This window comes from Orcinus orca, chromosome 8, assembly GCF_937001465.1.
Source record: "Orcinus orca chromosome 8, mOrcOrc1.1, whole genome shotgun sequence".
NCBI classification, from domain to species: domain Eukaryota; kingdom Metazoa; phylum Chordata; class Mammalia; order Artiodactyla; family Delphinidae; genus Orcinus; species Orcinus orca.
In genome coordinates, this window is record NC_064566.1 from 95,830,351 (window position 1) to 95,856,471 (window position 26,121).

Sequence of the window (26,121 nt, forward strand, 5' to 3'; positions counted from 1 at the left end):
ATAGGCTAGGAGCGCTTCCTGGGTTCAGACCTGTCCCAGATCAAGATTCCATCACGTACCAACTTACTTCTCAAAGCTATTATTTATTCTGTACAAGGTTCCACTGTACATCACACATTCTTCTCCTCTTGCTTACACAGTAAACAAGTGTACACCAGCCCTTTGGCTCAGGTTCACAGGTCTTCCCTGGAGAAGGGTGTCAGGCCAGTTAGACTCAGGGTGTCTTTTTCTGATGCTTCCTGGGAACACTGGAAAGTTCTGGGCTCCGAGGGGCACAGGTGGGGCCCAGCCGTGTGGGTGTGCAGAGGGCTCCACGCACAGACCTCCGTGCCTTGGTGCGGAACAGCTGTTTTCTAGGGGGCAGCACAGAGTTTTGCCCGACTACTTAGGGCAGAGTCAAGCCCATGGGAAAGAACCATACAACTGAGGCAAGATGTCCCCAAACACCCAGGCTCCAGCTCCCAGGTTGGACTGTAGACCGATGCCGAGAGGAGCTGGAGCTGGGGGTGGCATGGGCATCCCTGAGAAACTCGGTCCAGAGGGCCTACGTCAGGAGGCTCTGAGAAGGGCGTGTGGGGCAGGAAGGTCGGAGAGGAAAAGCAAGTTAAGGAGGAATAAATTAAAGGTGAGAGAAGCTCGAGGGTAAGGGGCTCCTGCTATCCTTCCAACAGCTGGGGAGTAGCCCGGGACTGGGTTAGAGGAGGCTGGCGGGAAGAACTTGATAACACTATCAGAAGAAATCTCCTTTCACCTGCTCTCCTCTTCACCTCACTGCAATGCAAAACAAGCCAGGGGCTACGGGCGCGACCCTGAGGCTCCCCGGCGCTCTGAACATGGCACTGGGGAAAAGGGAAGAGGCTGAGGGATATTTCAGGGAGGGGCAGTCACCCCCTGGTCCCCAAATGCTATAAGGCACAATTCTTGGAGGCAACTAGATTCCATCCAAAACGTTAAAAAAACAAACAAGAAACCTGTCAGAGCCCAGGTCTACTGTGGCTGTGCTTGGGGCCTGGCCAACTCCCACCTAGCACCACTGGGGGCTGGCACGAGAAAAGCTGTATTTTGAAGAATTAAGGAAAAAAAAAGAAAAATGACCAGCACAACGTCCCAGCTGTGAAGAGGTGTGAAAGACAGCATCTCCAGTCTGAAAACTTTAGTTACGGTAAATTAAAAAAAACAGCTGGGCTTTTAAAAACCAAAAACAGCTTTTTTCAAAGACGTCCCCTCATCTGTCCCCCCGGAGTTAGCAGCGTTAAGAGGGCTCTTGGCTCATGGGTGTTTCTCTTGCTCCTGGGCCGGTGAAGACGGGCAGCGATCCTCCCCAGCAGGCTCTAGAGGGCGCTGTCTCTCCGGGAGGCCGGGGCTGGAGCCGCGGCCAGCGGATGAGGAGCTTCTCCCCACAGACGGCTGTTTAATCACACACAGGAAGAAACCACAAGCTTACAGATGCAAACATGAGAAGCCGAGGGACACTGTGCTGGCTCGGTCTGTGTCCTGCCGGTCTTCCCTGCCAGGCGGGGCTCGGGGGCAGCAGGCTCCCCACCCCAGACGCTGGCCAGGCTGCAGCAACTCCTGCTCGGCAGCTTCACTTTCCTTTAGTTTTCGCTTATTAGTCAGGTGGGTTTTTATTTTTTTTTTGCCTTTTTTGGTCTTTTTAAAAAAACTTAGGGTGTAGGGCCACCACGGGGAAGGATGAGGTGTAGCTCGTCGTTGCTACATGCGGGAGGGTGGACTGGCCAACTCGTAGAAGAGCAAGTAGGCGTCGCTGGTGCGCACTTGGCCGGAGGACATGGGGGAGACGCTGTGGAGAGAAGACAGGTCAGCCTGGCGGCCGCGGAGCCCCAGGACACGACAGAGCGGCTGGGGGAGCGTGAGGGCCCGTCTCTGATCTACTGGACACCCGAGGCCACCCTCTTCTGGAGGGTCTTCAAATGCACAGCACCCCTTTTGGCCCTGACCTTTTCCGGGTGAGGTACAGGTGCCTGACGGCCGGGAGCCGCGCTCGAGGCCTGTCTCACCTGGAGTCATTGAACGTGTGCCATTCTCCCGTCACCGGGCTCCGGCAGTAGGCTGTGTAATGGCCGCCCATGGTGGTTCCGGAGTGATTGGACACAGCATACAGGTTGTAAACAGCGTGGTCTGAGGAGGAAGCACAAGGCGTCCAGCCCCCGAGGCATCCCTTGCCCTCGGGCCCCCCCCTCCTGCCGCTACTCCCAGTTTCCACGTCTCACTCCTTAGCAGCGTCCCTCCACCTCTTGGCCTCCCCGCTGTACCTTAGACACTTGTGCCTCGGTTCTGCGCCTCCAGTGCAGAAAAATACTTACTGGTGTTTTCTGAGGCAAATTCTCTCAAGTCCAGGTCTCTTAGTGGGAAATTCACAAATGTTGTAAGCTTGCTGGTTCGTATCCTGGATTCTGAGAACCGCTTCAGATCTGGTATTGGTGTGAGTCAAGGACAGACAGGGTGGCAAGAACAGAGTCCGAGAACAGGAGACAGAGCCCCTGAGGGTGACTGCGCTTCTCAGGAAGCAGAAGGGCACGCGGGAGGAGAAAAGCCGCCTGACGTTCTGAGGTTCCTACTCCGTTGGCCCTCACCTGGGCCCTTGTCATCAGTCACTCTCTAATGTCAAGTCCCTGCCCTGACGAGCTGAAGGATACGGAGCACCAAGATCTTTGGGAACCTCTGGATGGAGAACTTCTTTATACACCGCTTTCTGGCTCGGCAGCGACAGCATGTCTGAAAGACAGGATAGACAGAGCTGGGAAGGACTCACGAGAGAGGCCAACAGGCGAATCCAGCAACTCCTAGGCTGGTCCGCCCCCGAGAGGGCTCAGGGAGATGCACTCTCGCTGCCAAGGAGGGTGACTTACTGGCTTTTCATCGCCATCAAGCACATCCTCTTTGGTGAAGAGCCTCATGCAGTCCATTAACGTCACCTCAGGATAACCTCGCTGGGAGAGAGAAAAATGAAGGTCAGAGGTCGCTGACATGAAAGGGTAAGAGCGGGAGTTTCAGATGCAGGGGGACAGGGGTGCGTACCTTAGCAATGGGCAGAGACAGGTCCCAGAAGGGATCAAAGACTGTAGAACAGTAACCACAATCAGTACACGTCAGGGAGCTCTTCAGCTGCCCGACAAAGAGATCTGGGGAGAGACGGACATGCGATGCTTAAACACTGTGTCTCCTTTCTCACCGCTCCCGCCTCAGACCTTTGGGTGCTGGGCACTGGATAGCAGGAGGGGTCCCCGGGAGAATGGGCTTCTCATGCTCTGCTCAGGCAAAGCACTTAGCAGGGAAGGCAGGCATTGCCCCCCGTGCCCGCACTTACCCCCGATCCGACTGTCTTCCCGTTCTAGATATTTCCTCCACATCTGGCGCCCTTTCTCATCATCACTAGGACCCAGAGAGAGAGGAAGACAATTGGGTCAGAGCTCAAACCATGATAAGTTTAAAGGCCTAGGGATCTAAATCCTTAATATCCAAAATTCTCCCCAAATCATTACCCCCAAAGAAGTTCGTGTAGTTCTGCCCCCAGCACTCTCCTCCTACTTACGGAAGATGGTCGAAGTTTTCAGGGTTGGACCTGGGCCTCGCTGTGACCCGGTTCACCTCATTGTGGAGCCCGTCCAGAAGGAAGCGAAGAAACTCCTGAGCGTCCTGCTGACTGAACCCGAAGAAAAGGGAGTGAGCGACACCTCTGGCCCCTAGAACCTGCTGCTGCTGCCACCCACCCCGGGGAGGTCACGTCCCCAAGGCCCTTACTTATAGCCGACGAAGCGCGGTGCGTATCTCTGGATCTGGGTCTTGAACTCAGAGGGGCTCACCACATCATTGGGGGATGAGGTCCATATGGTCTGGATTAGTTTTGCAAACTCTATTGGAAGGAGAGGGTAGAGAGGGGCGTGGAGGACAGCTAAGCCATTTTCTCTATGAAATTCTTAAACTAGAGTCCCAACTAAAAGAAGCCAAAGAAAGAGAAATAGGAGAGGAACACATGACACACAACTACTAGTGCAGCGACAGCAGAGTGGGAAAAGCGTCCTGAGGGGGAGCAGGGCCGCGCCCCTCACCTTCCATGAGGGCTGTGTGTGCACTGCTGCTGTGGCCGAGGTCCCGCATGTAGAGCCTCTGGAGGCAGTAGTCCCTCAGCTCCCGGGTGTTGCTCAGGCACTGCAGAATGGAGTTCATGAAGCACTGCGAGAGACCACCTGCATGTCAGCCGCGGAACAAAGACCCTGGCTGGCATGTCTAGTTACGTCCTACCTAGAGCCCTCTGGTCCATCGGGCCCAGAAATGAATCCTCCCACAGCCTCAAGTGCCTCTTTTTGTAAGTAAAGCGGTGAAGTGAGGCAAGTTCCCACTGCTGGCACAGGTGATGTAACTGGTTATTTACTACAGAGGTGTGCAAAAGGGAGTGGGGGAGCTGGACAGAAGTGGGTGGGAAGTGATGGCTGTCCTCGAGGAGAAGGATCCAGGACAGTACCTAAGCTGCCAGTTCAAAGGGCAACTCCTCTTCAGCAGGGCTTCCTGCTGGGGGCGGGGCTGAGGAAGAGGTCGGCAACTTTGTAAAACACCAGCCAGGAAGGGCAGGTACCAGCTGGCCTAGCGGGTAGGGAGGGAGTTGGCTGGAGCCAGGAGGGGACTCTGGTTAGACGGTCCCAGTTGGGATGGTAGGGAGTGGCCTCAGGAAAGAAGTGGGCTAGGAAGAACTCACCGTGTTCCCAAGGTTTCGGAGACCAGCCAGACCCTGGGTACTCTTAGAATTCTGTAAGCAAAGAACACGTGGCATATTCAGGCTGAAGGAAGAGGCCTGGCCTATGTTAGGTTCTCTCTGCAACTTTCTGCCAGTTGTAGCCACTGGCATCAAGCCACACACATTATTCTCTCTTCAACTTCAGTCTACATACGTTGTAGGCAAGAGGGGTGTGGAATGCCTGTCATTTTCAACACACAAGAAAAATGTTCTTCGAGGCTTTGCTTTCTTTTATCGACTACGTGTTTTCCCCCATCTTTATGTTACTTTTTATTCTCTGCCATATTGGAGACTGGAGATGAGAGCCAGAGACCAGGAGTTCATATACCTGGCTCCAAGAAATTTCAGGCCCCAAATCCAGGCATTCTCTCAAATGACCTCCATCAGTATCCTGACATGCCTGATGTCTAAAGCAGCTGTCACAATGAGCACTTCAAGGAGGTCTTGCAAAGTTCAATGACAAAACATCTCAACTGAGTCTAGATCTTCATCTGGGGAAAAACCCTAGTTGGCCTGCCATTCTGAACCGCCAGAGACAGGTGGAATTCCTTCCAGCTGAGCTCAGCTCCTGAGGGCTGATTAAAGCCTGGGAGAATCCTCCTCGCCTGGTTCAGGTTTCAACACCCTGACTGGCCACCGGCTGGGAATCCTTCTGATGGCAGGTTGGGCCAAGCAGAGGTGAGCACCTGGCTGAAGGCGCTCCTCTTGCTCTTGTCCCTACTGTGGAGGCTGGTGAGGGGGTGGGAGGGAGAAAAGGTGCTCCGGCGAGGACTCTGAGCGTGTTTGTCCAGGTCTCTTGGCTGACCCTGGCCTGACCTCCAAGGAGTCAGAAAACCTTCAGGCTCAAAGGGTTAACGCATCGGCCTACAGATGAGCCTTCCACCCTCCGTCTCAGGGAGGGGACCTGGGAGCAGGCAACTCTGGAGCAACACTGGCTGGGGCATGCGTGGGGCCAGCTCAAGCCTGATCAGAACAGGAGCCTGAAATAACTCAGCTAAAATTACTCATGCCGTGTGCTGTCAGCAGCTCAAAGCCCATGAGGTTGTCAGCATAAGGGGGTGGGCTGGGGAGAGGCAGGCTGAAGGAGGGCTTTTCTCAGGTATTGCCCTGCTGATCCCACAAGTGGGAAGATCCTTCCTTGCCAATTCTCAGGTCTAACACTAATAGGTAGGGAAGGAAATACCTAAACCAGCAGAGAGACCTGCTGTCCACCTGCAGCTAGAAAGAAAAGCCTATTGGCAGCAGGTGGGGTACAAACACCCGCTGAAGAACAGCAGTGTATGGCCCCAGACACAGAATTTAAATCTTCACGACAATCTCAGTAAACCCTGATGCTCCAGTCAGAGGGCCACAACAGAGATAACTCCCCGGACAAAGACCTTATCAGCATTTTGAAGTAGACATGGGGCCCAACAGAAACACTGATGTCTCCGTGTTGCCCATTCGGAACTAAACGTTAAAGCCTGCCCACGACCGAATACCTGCTCTTTCTTCCCCAGGACACCCACTCTTACATCTATTTCCGGCAGTGCTTTATTAGTTCTTACCCCCCCTCCCCGTGCCTCAGACAACATCTGTCTAAACGGGCCACAGAAGCAAAGCATTCTACCGCTGGTGACTGTCGCTGTCCACCAAAGGGGGCCCGTGGCTGAGGCAGTAGTCATGCAGCTCTAGTGGGGGTGGGGCAGTGGGAGACTGGAGGCATCTCTCTAATGAAGCATTCCTGTGGTGTTGACACTTTTAACTGTGACCCAACAGAGGGAAGGTCACGGAGAACAGCTCACGACCTACGGCAGTTACTATTCTCGAGGCTCTACCCCTGCTTATGGCCTGGCGGGTGGAGAGATGGGGGAGGCTCCTTCAAGGCATCGCTGGGACCCTCTTAGTTCTGGGTTGTGCCTTTGTCTAAGATTTCCTGAGCTCAAAACTACTTGCCAATTTCTAAGCACTCTGTGTAGAAGGCGGCTGGGTAACAGAAGTCAGGGGGTGGGAGCGGAGGGGAGAGCAGGGCTGTTCTCTGCCCAGCCAGATATTCTTCTGCCATGAATAGGAAATCAGGAGCTGCAGGGAAAGTCAGCAGTTTCCATTCCAGAGAGAAACAAAATGTCCCAGGAGTGACCTTTCTTACGGGAAAAACAATCCTACCTCAGGGCCGACAGGGAGAGGCCCAAACTGGAGAAGTGGGGAGAGACCCTGAACAGCCAGCCTCTCACCAGGAGACAAGGAAATGACTCCAGTTGGGATGCTGGAACTCAAGTGCAAAGAGCAGAGAAAGTTCGGGTCAAGAGCTTCCTTAAAATTAGCCATCAGCAAACCTAATTTGACTCGGTAGCAACTACTGTTCTTGAAGGTAGATGCCACCTCCATTGCCAGCAAACAGACAGCATTCACCTCCCAGGGAAGGAGCAGGGGGCTCATAAGAGCCTGTTCTATGTTAACGCGGGGGAAACATCTGGGAACACGAGCCATAGAAGAAAGGCTGATGGAGGTTTGTGTCTTCACACTCGAGACCCCAGGAAAGGGCTTTTCAGCTTACTTCACCTGTGCCATGAGGGTCAGCCATGGCCAAGGAGGCTGGTATGGCCCTGGCACGGGGCAGTGCACACACTGCCAACACGGGAGCTGGTGCTGTTACATAAGACTTGTCAAGCTCTGGCCCCCTCTCTCTTCCCCGAGGGGGCAGTGCCCAGCCTTTAGCCCCAGCATCACTCTGGGGCGGCTACGTCATTTGAGGGATCCAGTGCCCACTTAGCTGAACTGGGGAGGGCTGGGAAGGGAAGGGACGTTGACCTCTTTCCCCGTCTGCAACTCCTCTGCCCTTCACGGGGTCAAAGGACCCCTGTTACCGACCCTCTGGGAAAGGGCCTTTTGGAACTGAGTGTCGGGGAGGCGGCCCCTTTCCCACCAGCCTTTCTTGCTGGGTTTGGCCTTGGAGGAGTCACGCCCGCGGGGTCCAGCGAGCTGCCCGTTCCCTCACACACCGAGAACTAGTCAAGGTTACGCTTTCCTGCACCTGTCCTGATAGGTGCCAGGAATTAAGAGTCCAAGAGCCACCTGGTGCAGGGGTCGACGAGAGGGAAGGGGAAGGGGGGTTCGGAGGACTCCGGGGCTGGGACCTCAACAAGGGGTGGGGGCCGCGAGTAAGCGTGAGATCACCCGGGGAGGGGCGTTCCTTGCCGGGAGACCCTGGGAAAGGAGGGGTGGGGGCTGAGGACGCTCCGTGCCCGGGCCCGGCGCGCGGCAGCAGGGGGCGGGAGGGAGGGCATCCCGGGGAGGAGGCGGAACCCCAGCCCTCGGCGTTGGGGGTCCCGGAAAAGGGCCCCGCGTACCTTGGCTTTGTTGAGCAGGAGCCCCACGAAGGTGGAGAGCAGCAGGGAAGGGGAGAGAGGGGAGCGCGGCCGCAGCTCCTTGGCGAGGGCGGGAAAGGGGGCTGCGGGGGGATCCTCAGGCAGGGTCACGGTGTACGAGGTGCGCATGCTGACGGGCGGGTGGCGGGCTCGACCCCTCGCCTAACGTTGGCCAAGGGGGCGCGGGGTAGTACCGCGCGATCCCACGGCCCGGACGCCCAGGCCGGCGAGGCCGCCACAGGACACCGTCCGCGGCGCCCGGCGGCAACCGCTACGGCAGGCTGATCGCGCGCTCCTCCGCCTCAACCTCCGCGGCGCACGCCGCCAACCGCCCCTGCACCGGCTCTCTCTCTCTCTCTCTCTCTCTCTCTCTAGCAGACTGGCGGCCCCGCCCGCGCCGCTAGCCGCGCGACGTCAGCGCTGGGGCGGGACCAGGGCTCCAGCTCCGCCCCCGCTGGGCCCCGCCCCCGGCCGCCAGCACGCGGACCCGAGCGAGGCTGAGACCCCGCCAGACCTCGCGCTTCCCGCGGGTCCGCCCACCGCCTGGCTGCCCCCAGCCCCCTGCCGCCGACAGAGCCCGCCGGCCGCAGAGACCTGGCAGCCCCCGGGGGCCGGCAGGACCGGAGCGCGGAGTCCGGCACCCACCTCGGGGTTGGGACTCGAGAAACTGTCTTTGAGGCCCGCAGAGGACACGTCTCCAAGGACGAGTGTCAGCCGGGTGAGCTTCCCCCAAGGCGGCAAACGATTCCTAACTTTTTGGGGGCTGCAGATCATTTTGAGAACCCGATGGAAGCTCTGTACTCATTTTTTTCAGGGAAAAATGCACCCACGCACAAACTTTTGCACAGCATTCAGGGGGGATTCAGCATTCAGGGCTTTCTTGGAGCCCAGCATCGACACAGACCGTGAGGGTCACAGGGCCCAGGTTAGGAAGGTAGATTTCCACGGCTTTGGCATTGAGCACCCCTCCTCCCTCCAGCCCTAGTTTGGCCCACTGTCAAGAGAGGCAATGCCCATATTTTTATATGGTACAATACATCACCGTACCTTTTGGCCCCAGGAAGGAACCTTTTCTGGCCTCTTCTACCCAGTTACCCAACTCCATCTCTCCTAGAATCTCAAATTTTGATTTGTTTTCGGGAGATGGGGAGAAAGTACCACCACGGTGGAGAAATAGGTGCTCAGCTGGTGTGGGGTGAGTGTACTCCTCTGACCCGAAGGGCAGCAATGCTTGAAGGTTTCTGCTGCTCCACCCCCCTCACCTATCAGGGACCCACACAGAATCTGCCTGGAGAAAGTATCTTGTTTGGAGCTTGATGGGTATTTTTAGCCAGTATTTTTAGCATTTAAAAATACTCTGGGAGGCAGCAGTGTGTGCTGTTACTCATCTGTGGCCTCCTTCTGTTTCCCTTGGCCTGTCATCCCTACATGTACACGCACACGGCACACACGACCACAGCCACATGGGGAGTGTGTCCAGGACGCATGTATGGCTTGTACCCCAGGACTCCCACAGAACAGCGATTTTGTGCTACTGAGGGGGGAGCACAGACGGTTGCCCCTGTGTGTTCCAGCAGCGGTGGTGGGAGGAGTGCGCAGGTGGCAGGAGCTGCAGGGCGTTCTCCTGGGTGATAAGTGAGGCTTGATGTTAGGAGGGGTGATCTCCACAGTCACTCTCCTTGCCGGGTGACCAAACCTGGACCCTGGACAAAATGCAACAGCCTTCCTCCATGCTTCCTTCTTCCTAACCACACCCTTCCTAACCACACTGTCTGCAGCAAGGCTTGCATTTCATCACATCACTCCCCTGCCCTGAAACACCCGACTCTTCTATCCATTCTGGAAACCTCAGGTAGCCCTGTCTGTGAGACTGTCATCCATAGGCCGGATGACACCACTGTCACCACCCTCACTCTTCTCTGATCCCCGCTGTCAACCAACCTGCTTTAGCACTTGCCTTCTCTCGCTTAAAAAACAAAATTGCCGGGCTTCCCTGGTGGCACAGTGGTTGAGAGTCCACCTGCCGGTGCAGGGGACACGGGTTCGTGCCCTGATCCGGGAGGATCCTACATGCCATGGAGCGGCTGGGCCCGTGAGCCATGGCCACTGAGCCTGCGCGTCCGGAGCCTGTGCTCCGCAACGGGAGAGGCCACAGCGGTGAGAGGCCTGCGTACCGCAAAAAAAAAAAAAAAAACAAAAACCTGCCACCGATGAAGTACTTACTAAATGCCAGGCACTGCTAAGTGCTTTATATATATTAGCCCAGCTAACTTGCATAATAACACAGTGATGTAGCAACTATTACCTCTATTTTCTAGATGAAGGAACTTAACCCCTGAGAGGTCCAATGACTTTCCAGGACCACGTAGCTGGTAAATGGCAGCATGGGGCTTTGAACCCAGACAGGTCCTACAGCAAAACCCATGCTAGGAACAATTACCAGGAGATTCTGGAATGCCTTTCCTGTTCTCTGCCAGTTACCAACCTGTAAATTCTGCTCAAAACTCATGTTTTCCACAAAGCCTTCTCTAATGAACTCCACCCAGCTCGAAACACCATCCCTGTATACCCTCAGTCTACTAGCATTCAGTTTCCACTGTATGAATTTGTCTTAATATGTTTATCTTTGTGTTATAAGTGTCTCTAAGGCTTCTGTAAGTGGTCTGAGCTTGTGTGTTGATTGTACCATCACACTGATACCTCCTGAAGGGCAGCGTTGTGGGTTCTCTTAGTGGGTGCTTAATAAAGATGTTGAGCTCATCATGAAAGGGGGCCAGAGCAGGCTCTGCTGGCCATCCTGGAATTCCCATTGAGCCTCAGAGGGTGGGGCGAGTCTGGGTTTGCATGTTGAGTAAGTGAGCTGCAGGAAGCGCTATCAGGTGCTCACCCCCTGGAGCATTTGGCCTGTCTCCCCATGACGTAGGCCAGCCACCCCAGGACATCATGACATTCTGCCAGCTCTCTCCATCTTTCCTGGGATGCGGGAGGTTAGGGGCATTGCTGGGAGAGGGGAGGCCCAGCTGGAGAAAGCTCCTGCATGGGAGCCCTTTGAGAAGCCGGGGCGGAAAGAATTCCCACAGGGTCCAGTCTTGTCAGGCAGGTCTGACGGCTGCAGGACACCGCCAAGGAAGAACCGAGGTCCTTTCTCAACTAGCCAAGCCCCTCTGAGACCCTTTCTCCTCAGTGCCATTTCGTGAAGTGGGGTGGGTAAAGCATATGGTCTTCTGGGATCTGAATCTGGCTCCGGCTCCATGACTTTCTGCCTCAGACACACTGAGCTGATCTCTGCAGGGCTCATTCCTGCAGCCCGAGACGGCCATTTCTCAGACCCTGTGCTTGGCCTGCCTCCCCCGTAGGTATTTTCTCACCTCAGATCCTTCCTGGCACGGATGGAGTATTTAAATAAATTAAAGTCAGCGTTAGCTCTACGAAGGCAAGACGGCGAATACCTTGTTCCCTCAGATCTTAGTGGGCAGCTTGGTCCTGGATTTGGAAACACTGCTTAGGCCCTGCTCCTGGGCGCACCTGCTGTTACCACTGCAAACGGGACAGACTGGTGGCCTGATTGACTGAACTGGTAGGGGCTCAGAGTCCTTGTTAGGAGGTTTGGCTTTCAGCCCACGAGTGCCCTTGGGGACGGAGGGCCAGCCAGCGGTACCTAGGTCTGTAGGAAGCTCCGCCTCCCTGCATCACTCAGACTCCAGGAGGCCAAAAGCTCTGTACTCCTTTGAGCCCCTGGGCAGTCTGGCCTGAACCAGCTGGATTCCAGAGGCCCACACACTTCCCTCTCTCGTTTATACCTCTGTGTGGGGCACCAGTTTCTATGGACCCATTGAGGTGAGAGGGTGCAGGGGGCCACGTGTGCAGCTCTGGGCCCTGAACATGCTGTTCATTTCTGTAGCCGATGGTCAGTGGAGCGGCTCTCCCGGGGGCAGGGAACATTTTGCCAGGCTTGGATTAACTTCTGCCTTGCTGAGCCCACCCCTGCGCCACGTTAACTCATGGAGACATCCCCGAGGCGGGGTGGAGGGGGAGGCAGGGAGCACAGTGCGGGGCACTGATTGAGAAAACGAGCCTGGGTAAGGCAGCACCAAGGCCACCAGCCAGGTCATAGCCCACAGCCGGTCTTCAAGGGCTGGAGACATCAGTGTCTGGCTGATTCTAACCACAGACTACAAACCGACTGCCCTTTCTTTCTCAGCAGCTAGTACTAGTCCTGGCCGTGGGACTCCTCTGGCTTAAGGGCTCCTCTGTGTGACCTTCCTATGCTGTCAGCACAGATTCAGGCCCTGAGGAAGTTCAACCTCCTCTGGGTGGCCGAGTGGGTGAGGACAAGCCCCAGGGTCTCAGGCCGCCAAGCTGGACAAATAAGACAGCAGGGATGCAGTTCGGAGTGGCTGAGTAAACAGTGAGAAGGCAGGGGACGGAGAGGAAGGTCACACCTCTCACCCAGGAGCCCTAGGGCAGCCCCTGCTGTCCTCAAGTAGTTCTCTTTGGAGTAAAACTCCTCCCTTCCCCCTACTGCTTGGCAGCAGTAAGTCCAAAGTCCCACCCGAGAGAAAAATCACATGACCTCGGCTTATATAATCTCCCTGTCACTGAACAGCTGGAACCCGAGGCTTTGCGAGATGAGTCAGCAGCCCCAGTGGCAAATAGGACCCAGGTGCCCAGGCCGTTTGCTCCTAGCAACAGGTCCCAGAGCAGAGGGCACGGGTGTGCAAGAGGCCGGGTCAGGCCCTGCATCTGAGCCGCAGATGCCCGGCCCGTGGCCTGTGCTCTGGAGGGCCCCAGGAAAGAAGGAGGGTGGCCTCGGCAGGGCTGAGGCCAGCAGGCAGAATGCCAGGGCCGGGGAGGGAGCAGCTGGAGGGGGTGGAGCGGAGGAGGATTAGGATGGATTGTAGGGGTTAAAGCGCAGCCCTGGAAGGGCTCAGTGGGAACAGCTTGTCCTTCCATAGGCCCAAGGGAACAGGAGAGGTGGGGCAGAGGGGGGACGTGCTTGGGCCCCTGGCTCTCTGCAGGGCCAACTCACCTGGCCTGGCTTCCTGCCTTGGAGTCCCCACTGAAGGTAGTGAAAGGTTTTTTTTTAATCAGTTCTGAACCAACACACCTCCCTCCTCTCCAGTCTGTCATAAGGTGGAGCCTGGGGCAGCCCTCACTGTCCTAGGCTGAGCTGCACCCTCCGTGGAGTGGCATTTTGTTGGTACTTAAGCAAGCTGGGGGTGAGGTGGGGGGTATTCAGAATTCTTGTCCCCCTACACCAGTTCTTCACCCGTGTTCAGCTGAGTCTGTGACAGTCCAAGTTCACGTGGGCTGTTACTATTAACAAGGGGACTGAGTCTGGTTAGAACTGTTCTAGTCACCGGTGGGCGGTCCTGCTTGTGACCTCCCTTTACTGTACTTCAGCTGTAGTTCAGGTCAGCTACCCTGAGAGCCCTGGGGCCACGGCTGCCCCAGAGGAGTCAGATCATGCTGGCTCCGCCCCAGGATGCACTTCTTTCTCACCTTTGTTCCTCCCAACGGGGGTCCCCTCTCCCACTCTAGTCAGTTGCCAAGTGCCCCTTCTTTTCCATCATCTCCTTTCCCCACTTAAGTTTAAACCGACTCTCCCATCACATGTTACTGGTTTCAGATTCCTCCACATCCATTATTTGCTTTGAACCTCATGACATCCCTGGGAGGTGGGCAGGGCAGGCATGACCATTCCCTTTCATGGGTGAGGAAACAGCTCAGGTGAGAGGTGTCCAAGGTTAAAGAGGCAAAATGTTCTTCCAGTGGTCAGAGCAGCCCATCCCAGCCTCGGATGACCTCTCCCTTCCCCATCACCTATGACACCGCAAAACACCTAGGGAGGCCTCCTACTGCCGCTGTTTTTGGAACTTATCTCCCCAAGTTAGTTGTGCATATGCCCGAGGGCAGGGGCCATGGCTCACACCTCTCCTGCCCCTGGAGCACCTGGAAGGGGGCAAGGAGGACTGACATGTATGCAGCACCTACTACGGGCCAGGCCCTTTCACACGCAACCTTTGATTCCTCACGACAATCTATGAAGTGGGAACTATGATTGCTCTCGTTTCACAGAGGAAACAGGTTCAGAAGTTCAGGAACTTCTCTGAGGTTATGCTGCTAGTAAGCGGAGCACCGTAAATGAATGAATGAGACAGTAAGATCCCCAGATGGAGATCGGAAAAGAAACTGGACCTGGTTCTAGGCAGAAGTGGTCCAGGCCCCACGCACAGGGATGTTCTCACGCCAGCAAGATGTAGTCAACTCCAGAGGCGAGGGTGAGGGTGGTGAGGAGAGAGAGGGGTGAGGTTAGAGGGGTGAGGGTGAGGTTAAATCAAGGTCTTACACCACGGAGCCCACGAGGGGCGTTTCCCAGTTGATAGCATCTTCTGGAGCAAGAGCTCACAGTGAAACCCTAGCTCAGTTGTCGGGCTGCTGGCTACTTCCCTGTGTTGTGGGATTGCTTCTGGACGGGAGGAGGGACGCTAGGGTGGCTGAGTTTGCTCCGGGTCAATCTGCCACTCCTCCGAGGTCCTCTCTCAGAATTCCCCTCACCCTGGCCCTGGGGGTGGAGGTGGGGCCGGGGTGTCCCCTGTGGAAGGGGTGGAGGGCAGCAGGCTCCAGGGAGGTTTGGAATATGCCTGAGTGGGAAGGAGGAAGCCCTGCTCTCCTGGGATTGGGCCTGAGAGTGGCTCTGCAGTTTAGTCTGTGGAGGGGAGGTTTTTGGACCTCGGTGTGCTTGAAGATTACCTGACAGTCTTGTGAAAAGGGCAGATTTCCAGGCACTGTCCCTAGAGAATTTGATTCGGGGGTGTCTGGGTGGGGTCCAGACCCCTGAATTGTTAAGCTGTGTAGGTGATTCTGAGGTAGGCAGTCTGCAGACCCCACTTTGAGGAACATTGAGCCCCGTAAAGAGCCCTTCTCGGGCTTCCCTGGTGGCGCAGTGGTTAAGAACCCGCCTGCCAATGCAAGGGACACGGTTCGAGCCCAGGCCTGGGAAGATCCCACATGCCGTGGAGCAACTAAACCCGTGTGCCACAACTACTGAGCCTGAGCTCTAGAGCCGCGAGCCACAACTACTGAGCCCACGTGCCACAACTACTGAAGCCTGCATGCCTAGAGCCCGTGCTCCACAACAAGAGAAGCCACGACAATGAGAAGCCTGCGCACCGCAAGGAAGAGCAGCCCCTGCTCACCGTAACTAAAGAAAGCCCGCGTGCAGCAGCAAAGACCCAACATGGCCATAAATAAATAAATAAATAAATAGCCCTTCTCTTTTGAGCAAAGGGAGGGTGCCCCTCAGAGGCCTCTAGCACCCAAGCCCCTCCACTGAGAGCTGTGCAACACCAGACCTGTTCAAGGGAATCACGCTCCACCTCAAGCGCACGTGCCCTGAGAGCATGTCTTTCTCTCCCGGGCCAGCTCTGTCGTGTGCCACTTCTCGTCCCTCCGACATAGCCAGCCCTGCCCTTTCAGGGCCTGAACGCTCTGGGAGGCACCAGCCTTTGCATCTCCCATGGCACCTCACAGACGGCCCAGCAAGGCCAAGACTCTCTAAGTAATGGTATCAAAGTTGTCCTCTCAAGACCTTTAGTTATGACGAGCTTCAAGATCCGTGCCTCAAAGCTCCACCCCTATCTTGCACCCCTGCTCCATTTTTCTGGACAAGCCCCTTAAGCAACATTTCTTGCTATGGCATAGCTATTGTTTCCAAGAGACACGTGTCCTAAGAGTAGGAGAAGAGTACATAGAGTAACGAAGGCAACACAACACCCAGTTCTCCTGCCCATATGCTTGCCTGTCCATCTACCCACCTACTCATCCACCCAACCATCCATCCATCCACCCAACCATCCATCCATCCATCCATCCATCCATCCATCCATCCATCCATCCACCCACCCACCCACCCGTCCATCCACCCACCCACTCACCAATCCATCCATCCATCCATCCATCCATCCACCCACCCACCCACCCGTCCATCCACCCACCCACTCACCAATCCATCCATCTATCCATCCATCCATCCATCCATCCATCCACATGATAAGCACGTCAGCTGAGTTCTACACTGAGCTAGGCACATGGTGAGGGATCTAGAGATCTGATTTCTTTCTCATCCTATGAGAGCTTACCATCTAATGGGTAAACTAATGACTACAGAAAAGGCAGAATTGTAGTCAGTGCCCCAAGAGAGGTGTGTTCAGGGATTAGATGTGGGTGGGGCCACGCCAGCCTTTACTCTGTCTCCAGCAGAGCCTCTTCCCTTATTCGAGCCCAGGCACTATTGGAGTAGAGGGATTGGATCGTCTAAAGCCCTAGACAAAAAGTTCTGCACCATTTTCTCCAAAGACACATGAGGACAACTCCTGTCCAGACACCCTGTCCTGAGCCAGGCAGGGTCCATCAGAGGAGAGACCCTCTTCTTCTGATGTCTTATGTCCCAACGTTAAGCCACGTCTCTGGACTGGGAGGTGAAAGCCTGAGCAGGAGGAGAGATGCAATCAGGGCCAGGGGGCCTCTCTTACCACGGGGCACACTGGTGGTCTGGGGGCCTCAGCAGTCAGTCCAGGATGGGGCAGGGCCTGCAGGGGACCCTGGCGTGTTGGGTGGGAAAGTAGAGGATAAGAATCCCAGTGTACGTGAGGGTAGCTGAGCATTTCCAAGATGACTGCTGGGCCATCACTCAGTGCACGGGTCATGAAGTGGGTTTCCTGGGGAGAGTGGGAAAGCCCCTGGGCAAAGGCATCAAACCATGAGGGCACCGGACGTGCCGAGGTTACTTCCCTGGCTCATCCCCACCTGGGCTGCAGGAGCAGCCGCTGTGAGGCCTGGGAAGAAAAACCTCTGCCTTCGATCATCGGTCAAGTTGGGAGTCCTTTCCTCATCAGTGGCTGCCTCCCCAGCCCATCACCGGGTCCCTCGGGCAAACTCACCATGGTGTTTCGCCCTGGGGAGCTGGAGCAGCTGGACACAGGGGCCTGGCCCTTGCCCTTCTCCCACAGCGTGTAACGGCCACTCAGTCGGTAGGTGGGGCTGAGGACTTCAGGGACTCGTGAGTGAGGGGCCTGGGTGGGCACCTGCGGTGCGCTGCCCTTGCGACCATAGCTCTCCAGGTAGTCGGCCAGGTACTCAGAGCGGCTGGCTGCCTGGTAGAGCCCCTGCAGGGCACATAGCTCCTTGCGCGTGCGGGCCAGCATGGGGCCGCGGCCCAGGTCTAGCCGGTAGCTATCTGAGGTCCGGAGGCTGGAGAAATCCCGGGCCAGGTCTGATTGACTGTTCGACTTCTTCTGGGTCAGGGTTACCCCCTGGTCGCGGGCATTGATGGGCAGGTAGCTGAGGGAGCTGGTGGTCACTCCATAAGGGACGCCACTGCCCCCGCTGAGTCCACTCCCTGAAGGCCGCTCGGTGCCCCGAGTCTGGCTCTCCGCACGCTTAGCACCCCCGATGACATCGGGTCTCAGCAGGGGGCGGCCTCGGTCATAGTCCAGGATGGAGGGGGAGCCATACGTATGGGGACGGGTGAGGAAGCTGGTGGGGGGGCTGGGCTTGAAACCAAGCTTCTCCTTCTCCAGGAAGGAGGCAGCCAGGTTGGCCCCGTAGGAGGAGGGAGTGTAGGTGCCATAGCCCGATTTGGCATAAGGGGCATCTGTGTAGCGGGCCGATTCTGTGTAGCGCTTCAGGGTGGAGGAGAGCTGGGACATCCTTCAGGGCGGCACTCAATGGGAACTGGGAGCCTCATGGGCTGAAAGACAAGGAAAGCAGTTGTCAGAGGGCCCTGCTGGGGGTCAGGCTCCCACTGTACCTGCTCTCCATCCCCAGCTGGCCAGACCTCAACCAGGGACCACACAGTCTAATTCCACGAGAGGCTGGCCCGCTGCTGAGACACACCTCTGCATTTGCGCGCACGCACACAGGCATGCAGGTCTCCACGCACCGGTGCTTTCACACCTCAGGGAAAGCATGAGAGCTGAGCTGGCTTTCATAAACCACACCGGGCAATCCGTCTCAGCACGTCCTGGCCACTCCAATTGCTCCCCTCAAACACCCCAGGGTGAGGCAGGGACTGCCCTACCTCTGCAGCCCTTCAAGCAACAAATAGTATTCCAACCCAGGTCCCATCTGCTTCCTCTCCTCAGCTTCTGCAGATACTCCCGAGATGGGGGGATGCCACCGCCCTCACCCCCTGGATTGGAAACGCTGGACATTTCAAGAGTTAAGACTGCTCCCTTGCTTTCTGACCTACGGGACGAGCAGGAGTCTTTTGCGAATCTTACACTGTCTGAGCTGACATGACCTGAGAGGATCACTTGGCCAGATCCTTGATGAGAAAAAGGAGGCCCATGTGGTTTGGGGGAGGCGGCGATGAGTGGCTGAGCAGGAGCCTGACCTTGGTCTCCAGACCCAATCCCAGAGTTCTTCCCTGGACATGGTCACCTGCTGCGGTGGGGGATCCTCGTGTGGTAGAGCCCACTGTCTTCACTGATCTAAGACTTCTGTTTCAAGTGGAGTCAGGGCCCTGTGGCCTCCCAGGGGTTCTCCCCTACCCGCACCCATCACAAACTGCTCATGGTGATAATGACTTGTGCAAAGGGGGCCCCCTAGAGGCTAAAATCCTGCACTGCAGGCAGCACTCCTGTCCCTACCCCCAGTCCTTGCAGCTGGGGTGGGTCCGCTGAAGGAACACAGAACCTCTGAATTGAGGAGTTTTGAGAGCCCTAAGGGGTCATCCATCTTTTTTTTTAAGTTTCATGTCATATATATTTTATCACAAGTAAAAGAAGACATTTCCACATCCATCATCCAATTGAATCTTCCCAAGGTCCCAGGGAGTGGGCAGCCATGACCACACTTTACATAGAGGACACTGAAGCAGACAGGGGCGAAACAGCCTGAACCAAGTCTCACCGCAGAGACATCAGATTTGGGAATCCATCCCAGATTTCCCCACTGCTGAAACAAGGGTGATTATCAGTTAGATGCATTGCACCTGTTACCTACCCTCACTGTTAAGGTTGCTTTAGTTGTTGCTACAAAAGACTTGCACATCCTCCAGATCTTACTCAGACTAAACCGCAAGATGTTTGCCCAAGTTGTTTTTCAGGAACTTGGAGTCAGCTGTGTCCAGTACATGCTCCAGCCAATTAAGACTGGTTAGGACCATCAACCCCTTCCTGGGCATCTGAGAGTGTCCACTCGATGAAGGGGTCATCCATCTTAAGTTCTCTGTTGTACAAATGGGAAAAGCGCCGCTGACTTGCCCAAGGTCACGCACTAGCAGGCCCAGGGCTGGCGTCCATGTCTCTCAGATTTCCAGCCCAGTGCTCTTCCCACTTTACCTCGACTCAGCACCCCCATCACATTTAGGCTCACGTGGGGGCCCGCAGAGTCCCTCCATCACCGTGAACATGCAGGCTTTATCTATAATGGAGCTGGAGGGCAGAGGTGCTTGGAGGGAGAAGCAGGTAGGATCGGGCCTCTTTCCTTGAGGGTCAGCAGGGGCTCCTGGGGCGGTGAGGGTGCAGAGTCATCCAGGACCCTCAGAGGAGTGTGCGTAGGGGCCAGTTTTGATGTGCCCCGTGGCTGACTAGCTGGGTGATTTTGCCCTAGTCATTTAACCTCCCAAGCCCCAATTTCCTCACCTGCAAAATCAGTATAATAATCATCATTATGATTCCTGCCTCCCAGGGTTGTTGCGAGGAATAAATGAGATAATGACATGTGAAAGCTCTCAACAATGACAGTGGTTATTATCTCCTCCCCCAGGCCCCGCCAGGCAGCCCGGCTCCTCCCTTTGTAGGCCTGTAATAACGTCAGGGCTGGCTGTCTCCTGCCCGGCGGGCGATGAGCGGGCAGTGGGCAGAATCTAGCTGTTCGGCAGCCAGTGGCTCGGGCAGTCCACAGCCTGCCCCAGGCCGCAGCCCCAGCCCATTAGGGCAGAGAGAAGCTGGTGCCAAGCCTCAAGTGCTGAGGGCCAGGCAGAGAGCTCGAGAAACAGTCCACGTAAGGCGTGAGATAGGTGCAGGGGTGGGAGGTGAGCAGGTGGCACCTTCCATATAGGCCCCAGAACAGAACTTGTAGGCCCTGCCAGAGACCTCCAGCCATTTCAGTCTAGGCCGGCATCAGAAAGGCATGACTTATAAGTTATCGTCCACCCTTTTCCCGCCCGGCCCGGAGGCCCCCTACCCTTCATGTACACTCCCTCCCCACTGTGTTCCCACCTCCAGCATGACTTTCACCCCTTTCTAGGAAAAGAGAACTGGAGGAGGGCTAGGGGAAACCACAAGCTTCCCGCCCATCTGCTTAGCTTTCTGGGGTCCAGAGAAGGAAGAGAATGAAGGCTGAGAGAGGCCAGGGGGAGAGACAGAAAGAGGCACAGGGGGCGGGGGCGTGGGACCAGTCCTCCTCGATTTCACTTTGGAGAGCGCCATCAATAATTCAAAGTCAAAGAGACTCCAGGTCTCAGGAGCTGCGCTCTGGGACACCTGGCAGCCAATCAGATATGACCCCACCCCACCCCACCCCCACCAGGGCAGGAGCTCGTACCTCCTCCCCTTGGGCCTCTCTACGCCTCCCCACACTGAGGCTCCCAGGCAATTGGTATTCTGCAGGCAGTGCCCCAAGCTTGCGACCTCTCCTGGCCCTGCTGATGCAGAAGTGCTGGGGCCAAACAAGGTGCAGCAGACGGGGACAGACGGCCCACAAGTAACACTGGGAAGGGTTGGGGTCTGGAGGTGGAGCCGTACCTTCCAGTCCCCAGAATCGCAGGAGGGCTCCTAAGTCCCTCTCTCCTGTCTACTTCAATCTGGCAGGCAACTGGCAGACCTGTCCCTCCCTGCAGCCTCAGGTGGTCATGCCATCACTAACAGCCCCCTGGAAGCTGCCTCTCAGCGCTGGCAGCTGGTTTACAGCTCCCCTGTCTGGGGAGAGGGTCCCTATTGGGGCTGAGGCCTTGACATGCCTATCCCCTCCCCCAACCCCCAGTTTCACTCTTGAGGACAGTGCCAGCCAGCATCTTTCAGGTGAGCAGACAGCTTGGATTGGCGCCCCTTGCATTACCTGGCACGGCTGTCCCTGGAGGCTGCAGAATGCACCCCGGGCGGGAGAGTGGGCCGGGGCCCTGGCTATAGCCTTGCTGCGCAAGACAGGGACAGGACGGGCACTCACATGGCCACGAGTCTCCTTGTTGCCAAAGGAACGGCCTGAACTGAATGGCCCTTTCATGGGGCAGTGGGAGGCCAGCCGATTGGCTGTGATCCCCCGTCCCCCTCCCTGCCCAGCATGGGGCCCCTGCTGCCCGACTCCTTTCACTGTTTACCCAGAGCTGGCAAGTACAGGCATGTGGTTCCAGGCAGTGCCTCCCCAGGTGCCCGCCACCTCAGACAGCAGGGGCAGCCTCCCTGGCCAGCCTCCTCCTCCGTGCCATCTCACTGGGGCCCCCGGCTTTTCCCTGCTCTGCCAGGCTTCCCTCTCGCTTTGCTCAGTTTCCCTCTCTTGGGAGGTGTGGTGGCATCCCTCTTCCTGAAAGGATGAGTGAGCCAGCTGGCCACTGTCCCGCCAGCAGGTACTGAGCACCCCTGGACCAGGCATCACCCTGAGTGCTTCTCGGGCTGCCTCTCATTTCTCAGCAGCCCGAAGTCCAACACTCATACAGCCTTCCCCGCGCCCCTGGCTTACAAACAGCATTTGAAGGTTTAATTTTTTTACATTAAATTGAAATTCAAAATATTTTCATTCAAAATTTTAAAAAAATAGACAAGAAATTTAAATAATGAAACATTCAAACGAAGCATTTAGCATTCATATTTCTGAAGTTATTAAAGCTTAAAACTGCACTAAGACGTCTGCATATTAACTCAACCCTCACGACTGCCCTAAGCAACAGGTGCTATTATTATGCCCATTTGCAGATGAGCAAACTAGGGTTGGGGGAAGTGATGTGGCTTTCCCCAAGGTCACACTGGGAGCAGTGACGGAGCTGGACTGGGACCTACCTGGGCTCTGCCTGCTGACAGCTACCCTGGAGCCAACCCCCCACCTCCCTTCTCACTTCCCTGGCCTCCCCCTGAGCTGGCACAGGGTGGGGGGCCTGCAGCATGGGGTTGAGGGGGATCCAGGCATCCACTGTCTAGGCAACAGCATGGCAGCTTCAGACTCCCGAAGGAGCTGCCCTTCGAGTTTCCACTGCAGGCGAATGAAAGCCAGGTGCAACCTGAGCCCCAGTATGATGCTGATCGGCCGAGACATGGTCCAGGAGGCCTCCATTTCACCCATGATGCCAAGCTCCTGCATGTCCCCTGGCACCAGCATCTGGCCCCAGCCAGGGCCCTTGGCCCAAGGCCTGGTTATGGACATGCCCCCCAGCCTCCTACCCTTGCTGCAGCTCAGCCCACCCCCCGAGGTACCCAGACTAGGTGAGTCAGGGGTTAAAATGAACCCTATCTTCCTGGGGCCACCAGCCCTTTACGTCAGCCACTGTCATTTCCTGTTGCTCACGTGAAGGGCTCCGTAACCTGCCCAGCCAGGGGAGGGACTTGCTCCCCAGGAATCCCTGGCACTCCTGGCCCCCAGGGTAGGGGATGGGTGATGCCCAACATCCCAGCAGCCTTCACAGCCCCTCTCTGCCCAGATCTGCTGTCCTTTCTGGGGTGAAGGCATGCCAGCTTCTGTGGCCTTGCCACTGCCTGGATAGAGAGCCCCTAGCTGGGCTTCAGAGGTGCGCCTCAGCCGGATTTAGTCCCTTCCCTCCTACTCAGGTGTCCGGGACAGGTGAGTGGGGAATCCCAGCCAGTTCCACTAGGTGCTTGCGAACCTCCACAGTGGTGACCTCAGAGCTTCCCAAAGCCGCTTGCTAACAACATCGGAATGAGACAGTGAGACAGCTGACCTTGAAGGGTAAAGTGGGCTGAGAGAGGGGCCCTGTCATCTACACTTTCCAAGCCGCACGCCCAGCTGCTGGGGCACTGTCTACACACAAGCGTCAATTCCCAGGTTGAGGAATGTCCCGGCCAAAGTAGAGGATGCAGGTGGAGTGGAAGGTGAGGGTGAGGGGTATTTGTGCTCTCATAGTCTAGGAGTTCTGTTTACTCCTCTCAGGCCCACTCCCCTCCAGCCTGCCACTAGCGGCTCTGCCTCTCGGGAACTGGCACCCACCCCACTGACCCACCAGTTTAGTGCCTAATATGCCTTGGCAGGGGTCATCCAAGGGGCAGTGGGTCCCTCTCAGTCTCTCTAGATCCCAGTAGTTACCCAAGTGCTGGGAGTGGGTGAAGAGGTAAGATAAAGAGACTGGGGATTAGAGCCAGAATCCTGCCTGGAGGAGAAGAGGTGGTTGGGCTTAGGGCAGTGTCTCTATAGGGCGCTCCTTGATTTGGGGTTGGGAGGGGGGTGGGCATCGCTACACTTCCAAGAAAAGGCAAAGATATGGGCCCCCGGGCAGTATTAGAACCCTTAAATTCTCTTTTCCAACCACCCTTCCAGGCACTCTCCTGGTACCCACCCCAGGGGAGAGCCCCAGGCTCCCTCCCTCTCCTCTAGGGCTTCATTGTTCCTCCTTCTGGCCTCTGAGCCCTTGGTCTTGTCCGTAGCACCTACCAGGCCCGGTGGGGCGGCCTCTCATATGCTCCCCCAGACAGACAGGGCTCCTCCAAACAGACAGTCCAGGGCCCTCTGGACAATGGCCCTGTGAAGTTCGGACATCAAAGGGGCAGTTACTGACCTGTGTCTGGGGACACTGGACAGGATCTGGGGGCTTCTCCTTCCCCAGCAGGGCAGGGAGTGCAGTGGCCAGCCCAGAGGCAGGGCTCTGACTCGGCCGGGTAATCCGGAGCTCAGGTTACCGACTCCGATATATATAGTATCTTATCTGACCTCACGGAGATGGCTAGCTCCACTCGCTGGCATTCCAAGCTCGGGGAGAATTAAAGGGGCAGTGGCAGGCCCTCCCCTTGAGGTGGGCCGGTGCCAGGCAAGGAGATCCTATGAGACTGTTTGAAAGGAGGCATTTTGAAATGGAACAGAAGGAGGATTCAAGGGGAAACAACTGGAAAGAGGGTAGAGGGAGGCGGGTGGGATTAGGCAAAAATATGGAGAAGGAGGTGTCAGTCGCTGAACTGCAGAAGAGCAGGAAGCCTCAGTCCACCTCCTTTAGTTTTGAAACGGAGGAGACCTAGAGGCAGACAGCAGCTCGCTCAAGGGCACACAGGTAGGGAGAGGCCGGAGGGACCCCTCTCAGGTTCCCGGTCCAAACTCTTTTATAATGGACTTCTAGGCCTGGGCTTGTATTCTGGGGCTTTCCCTTTTATTGGCTCTGAGACAGTGGGCAAGTCACTTAAGCTGTCTGGACCTTATTTAGTCTGTAAAGCAAGAGCAATAATAATGCTGTACCTCACAGGTGTGAGGGTTAAATAATATTTGTAAATTTCCTGGCCCATAGTAAGAGTTCAATAAATGATAATTATTACTAGATTGAATACTTCCACTTATTATTATAATCAGTGGTAGTATTTGTAGTAGTACCTCCCGGGTGAAGCTTGCTAGGGAGAAAAGGGCCTCCAGGCCACCCTGCGGGAGTGCTCTGTTCTAATGCCAGAGATCAGCGCCATGGTTTTCTGAGCTGGTCCATGTCCCATAACTGGCAAGGCAAACGAGCCTTGCCCTATTCCCAGATGTCCAGTCCACCTATCAGAGAAGGGCCAGGCCCACTTGGGCTCCTTCCTCCTCCACCCAGAAAAATATAGCAAGTGCAGATTCCCCCAGGCTACCGGGAGCAAGACTGGCTGCTCTGCTGTGTCCACTCTACCTGCAGGAGTGCTCAGGATGCCGGGCCTACGGAGCGGGGCTGGCTGGGCAGGGTCACAGGAAGAAGCTGCTGCATTCTTAACCTCTGGGGCCTCGGTGCTCTTGTCTGCTCGCAGTCTGTTTCTCCTGTTTCTCGATGGCTCTCCCTGAGCACTGGGAGTACCCGGGATGGTGCCTCCACCCCGTCTCAGCAGAGGCTACTGACTCAGCTCAGGTCACGATGATGCACTTCAGAGGACGCCCTCGTACCTGGCCCTCATTCCAGTCCTCCTTCCGACTCCAGCTTGGCATCCTTTACAGCATCAGAGTAGTGGTGGCTACCCCAACCCCAGCCCAACCAGCTCTCCTTTCCTCCACTTTATGCGTCCCCGACTTGGGGACCTTCTCATGCCTGTGCCTGGGGAGGTGAGCTCAGCAGGATGCAGCTCAGGCCCATTCTAAGAGCAGCCAGATGAGCAGGTAGATGTTCACACCTTAGCTAGAATGGGTTGGCCAGAGCTTCCTTAGACTTAAGTATAAGTTACTTGCCTTGGAGCACCGCGTGCCTGCTGCTGGTTTGGGATTGGTGAGAATTTCAAAGATGCCTCTTTCTGGTTTGGGATTGGTGGAAAATCTCTTCCACTTGACTGCTACCCTCCCCCCACCCCACCCTCTTTGGCAAACTGACCAGAGACAGCCCCCAGGAGCTTTGAGAGGAGGGAGTAAATGAGCTGCCACGCACACGTGGGGAGGGGGTTGTCAGGGTCCAGGCGTCACTCTCAGCCACATCCCACACAGGCCTCAGAGACCTGGTCCTGCCCAAGCACCGTTTCCTTAGAACACACTGATCAGCACACAGATGGCTCTTGCCGGCACCCTAGGCTGTCAGCTGGCAGGCCCCCGCCCCCCCATACAACTGGTACCCACAGCTGGAGATCCTCGGCGCAGCTGGCGCTCGCCCTACATTTCTAGTGCCCATTCTGCCCAGGCTGTCGTTGACATCTCACTTTCTGAGCCTCAAAAGGCACTGCCCTCCGCATCCCCCCTCCTCAGTCTCAGACAGGTGGCACGTACCTGCCTCTTCTCCGAAGACGGACGAGTCGAGCCGGGCACAAGCATGGAGCTGCGGGTGAGTCCCGGCCGGTACTGGAGCAGCGCAATGAGCAGCAGCTGACGCAGAGGGCTCCCTGGCCTCGGCTCCTGCCCGCCTCTCCCGCACCTCCGCAGGGGGCCCGG

General features: G+C 56.4%; 1 protein-coding gene across 6 annotated transcripts; it reads right to left on the reverse strand.

The window, feature by feature from the left end:
* Positions 1 to 63: 63 nt before the first annotated feature.
* On the reverse strand, positions 64 to 26,110 carry USP2 (ubiquitin specific peptidase 2). Of its 6 annotated transcripts, none has more exons than XM_033434404.2 (13): positions 25,960 to 26,110; positions 17,043 to 17,851; positions 4,715 to 4,765; positions 4,071 to 4,170; positions 3,763 to 3,874; positions 3,554 to 3,664; positions 3,329 to 3,393; positions 3,040 to 3,143; positions 2,871 to 2,951; positions 2,658 to 2,736; positions 2,325 to 2,432; positions 2,019 to 2,139; positions 64 to 1,801 (listed from the first exon to the last, which is right to left on the reverse strand). In XM_033434404.2, the coding sequence occupies exons 2-13, from the start codon at positions 17,808 to 17,810 to the stop codon at positions 1,714 to 1,716; spliced, it is 1,788 nt and encodes a 595-aa protein (XP_033290295.1). In that variant the 5' UTR covers positions 17,811 to 17,851; positions 25,960 to 26,110; the 3' UTR covers positions 64 to 1,713. The 6 variants fall into 6 exon arrangements, with proteins under 6 accessions (XP_033290295.1, XP_004273342.1, XP_033290293.1 ...); XM_004273294.3 differs by having other exon boundaries at positions 4,071 to 4,194; positions 25,960 to 26,109; XM_033434402.2 differs by lacking the exon at positions 25,960 to 26,110 and adding an exon at positions 24,908 to 25,043 and having other exon boundaries at positions 4,071 to 4,194.
* Between the last annotated feature and the right edge of the window lie 11 nt (positions 26,111 to 26,121).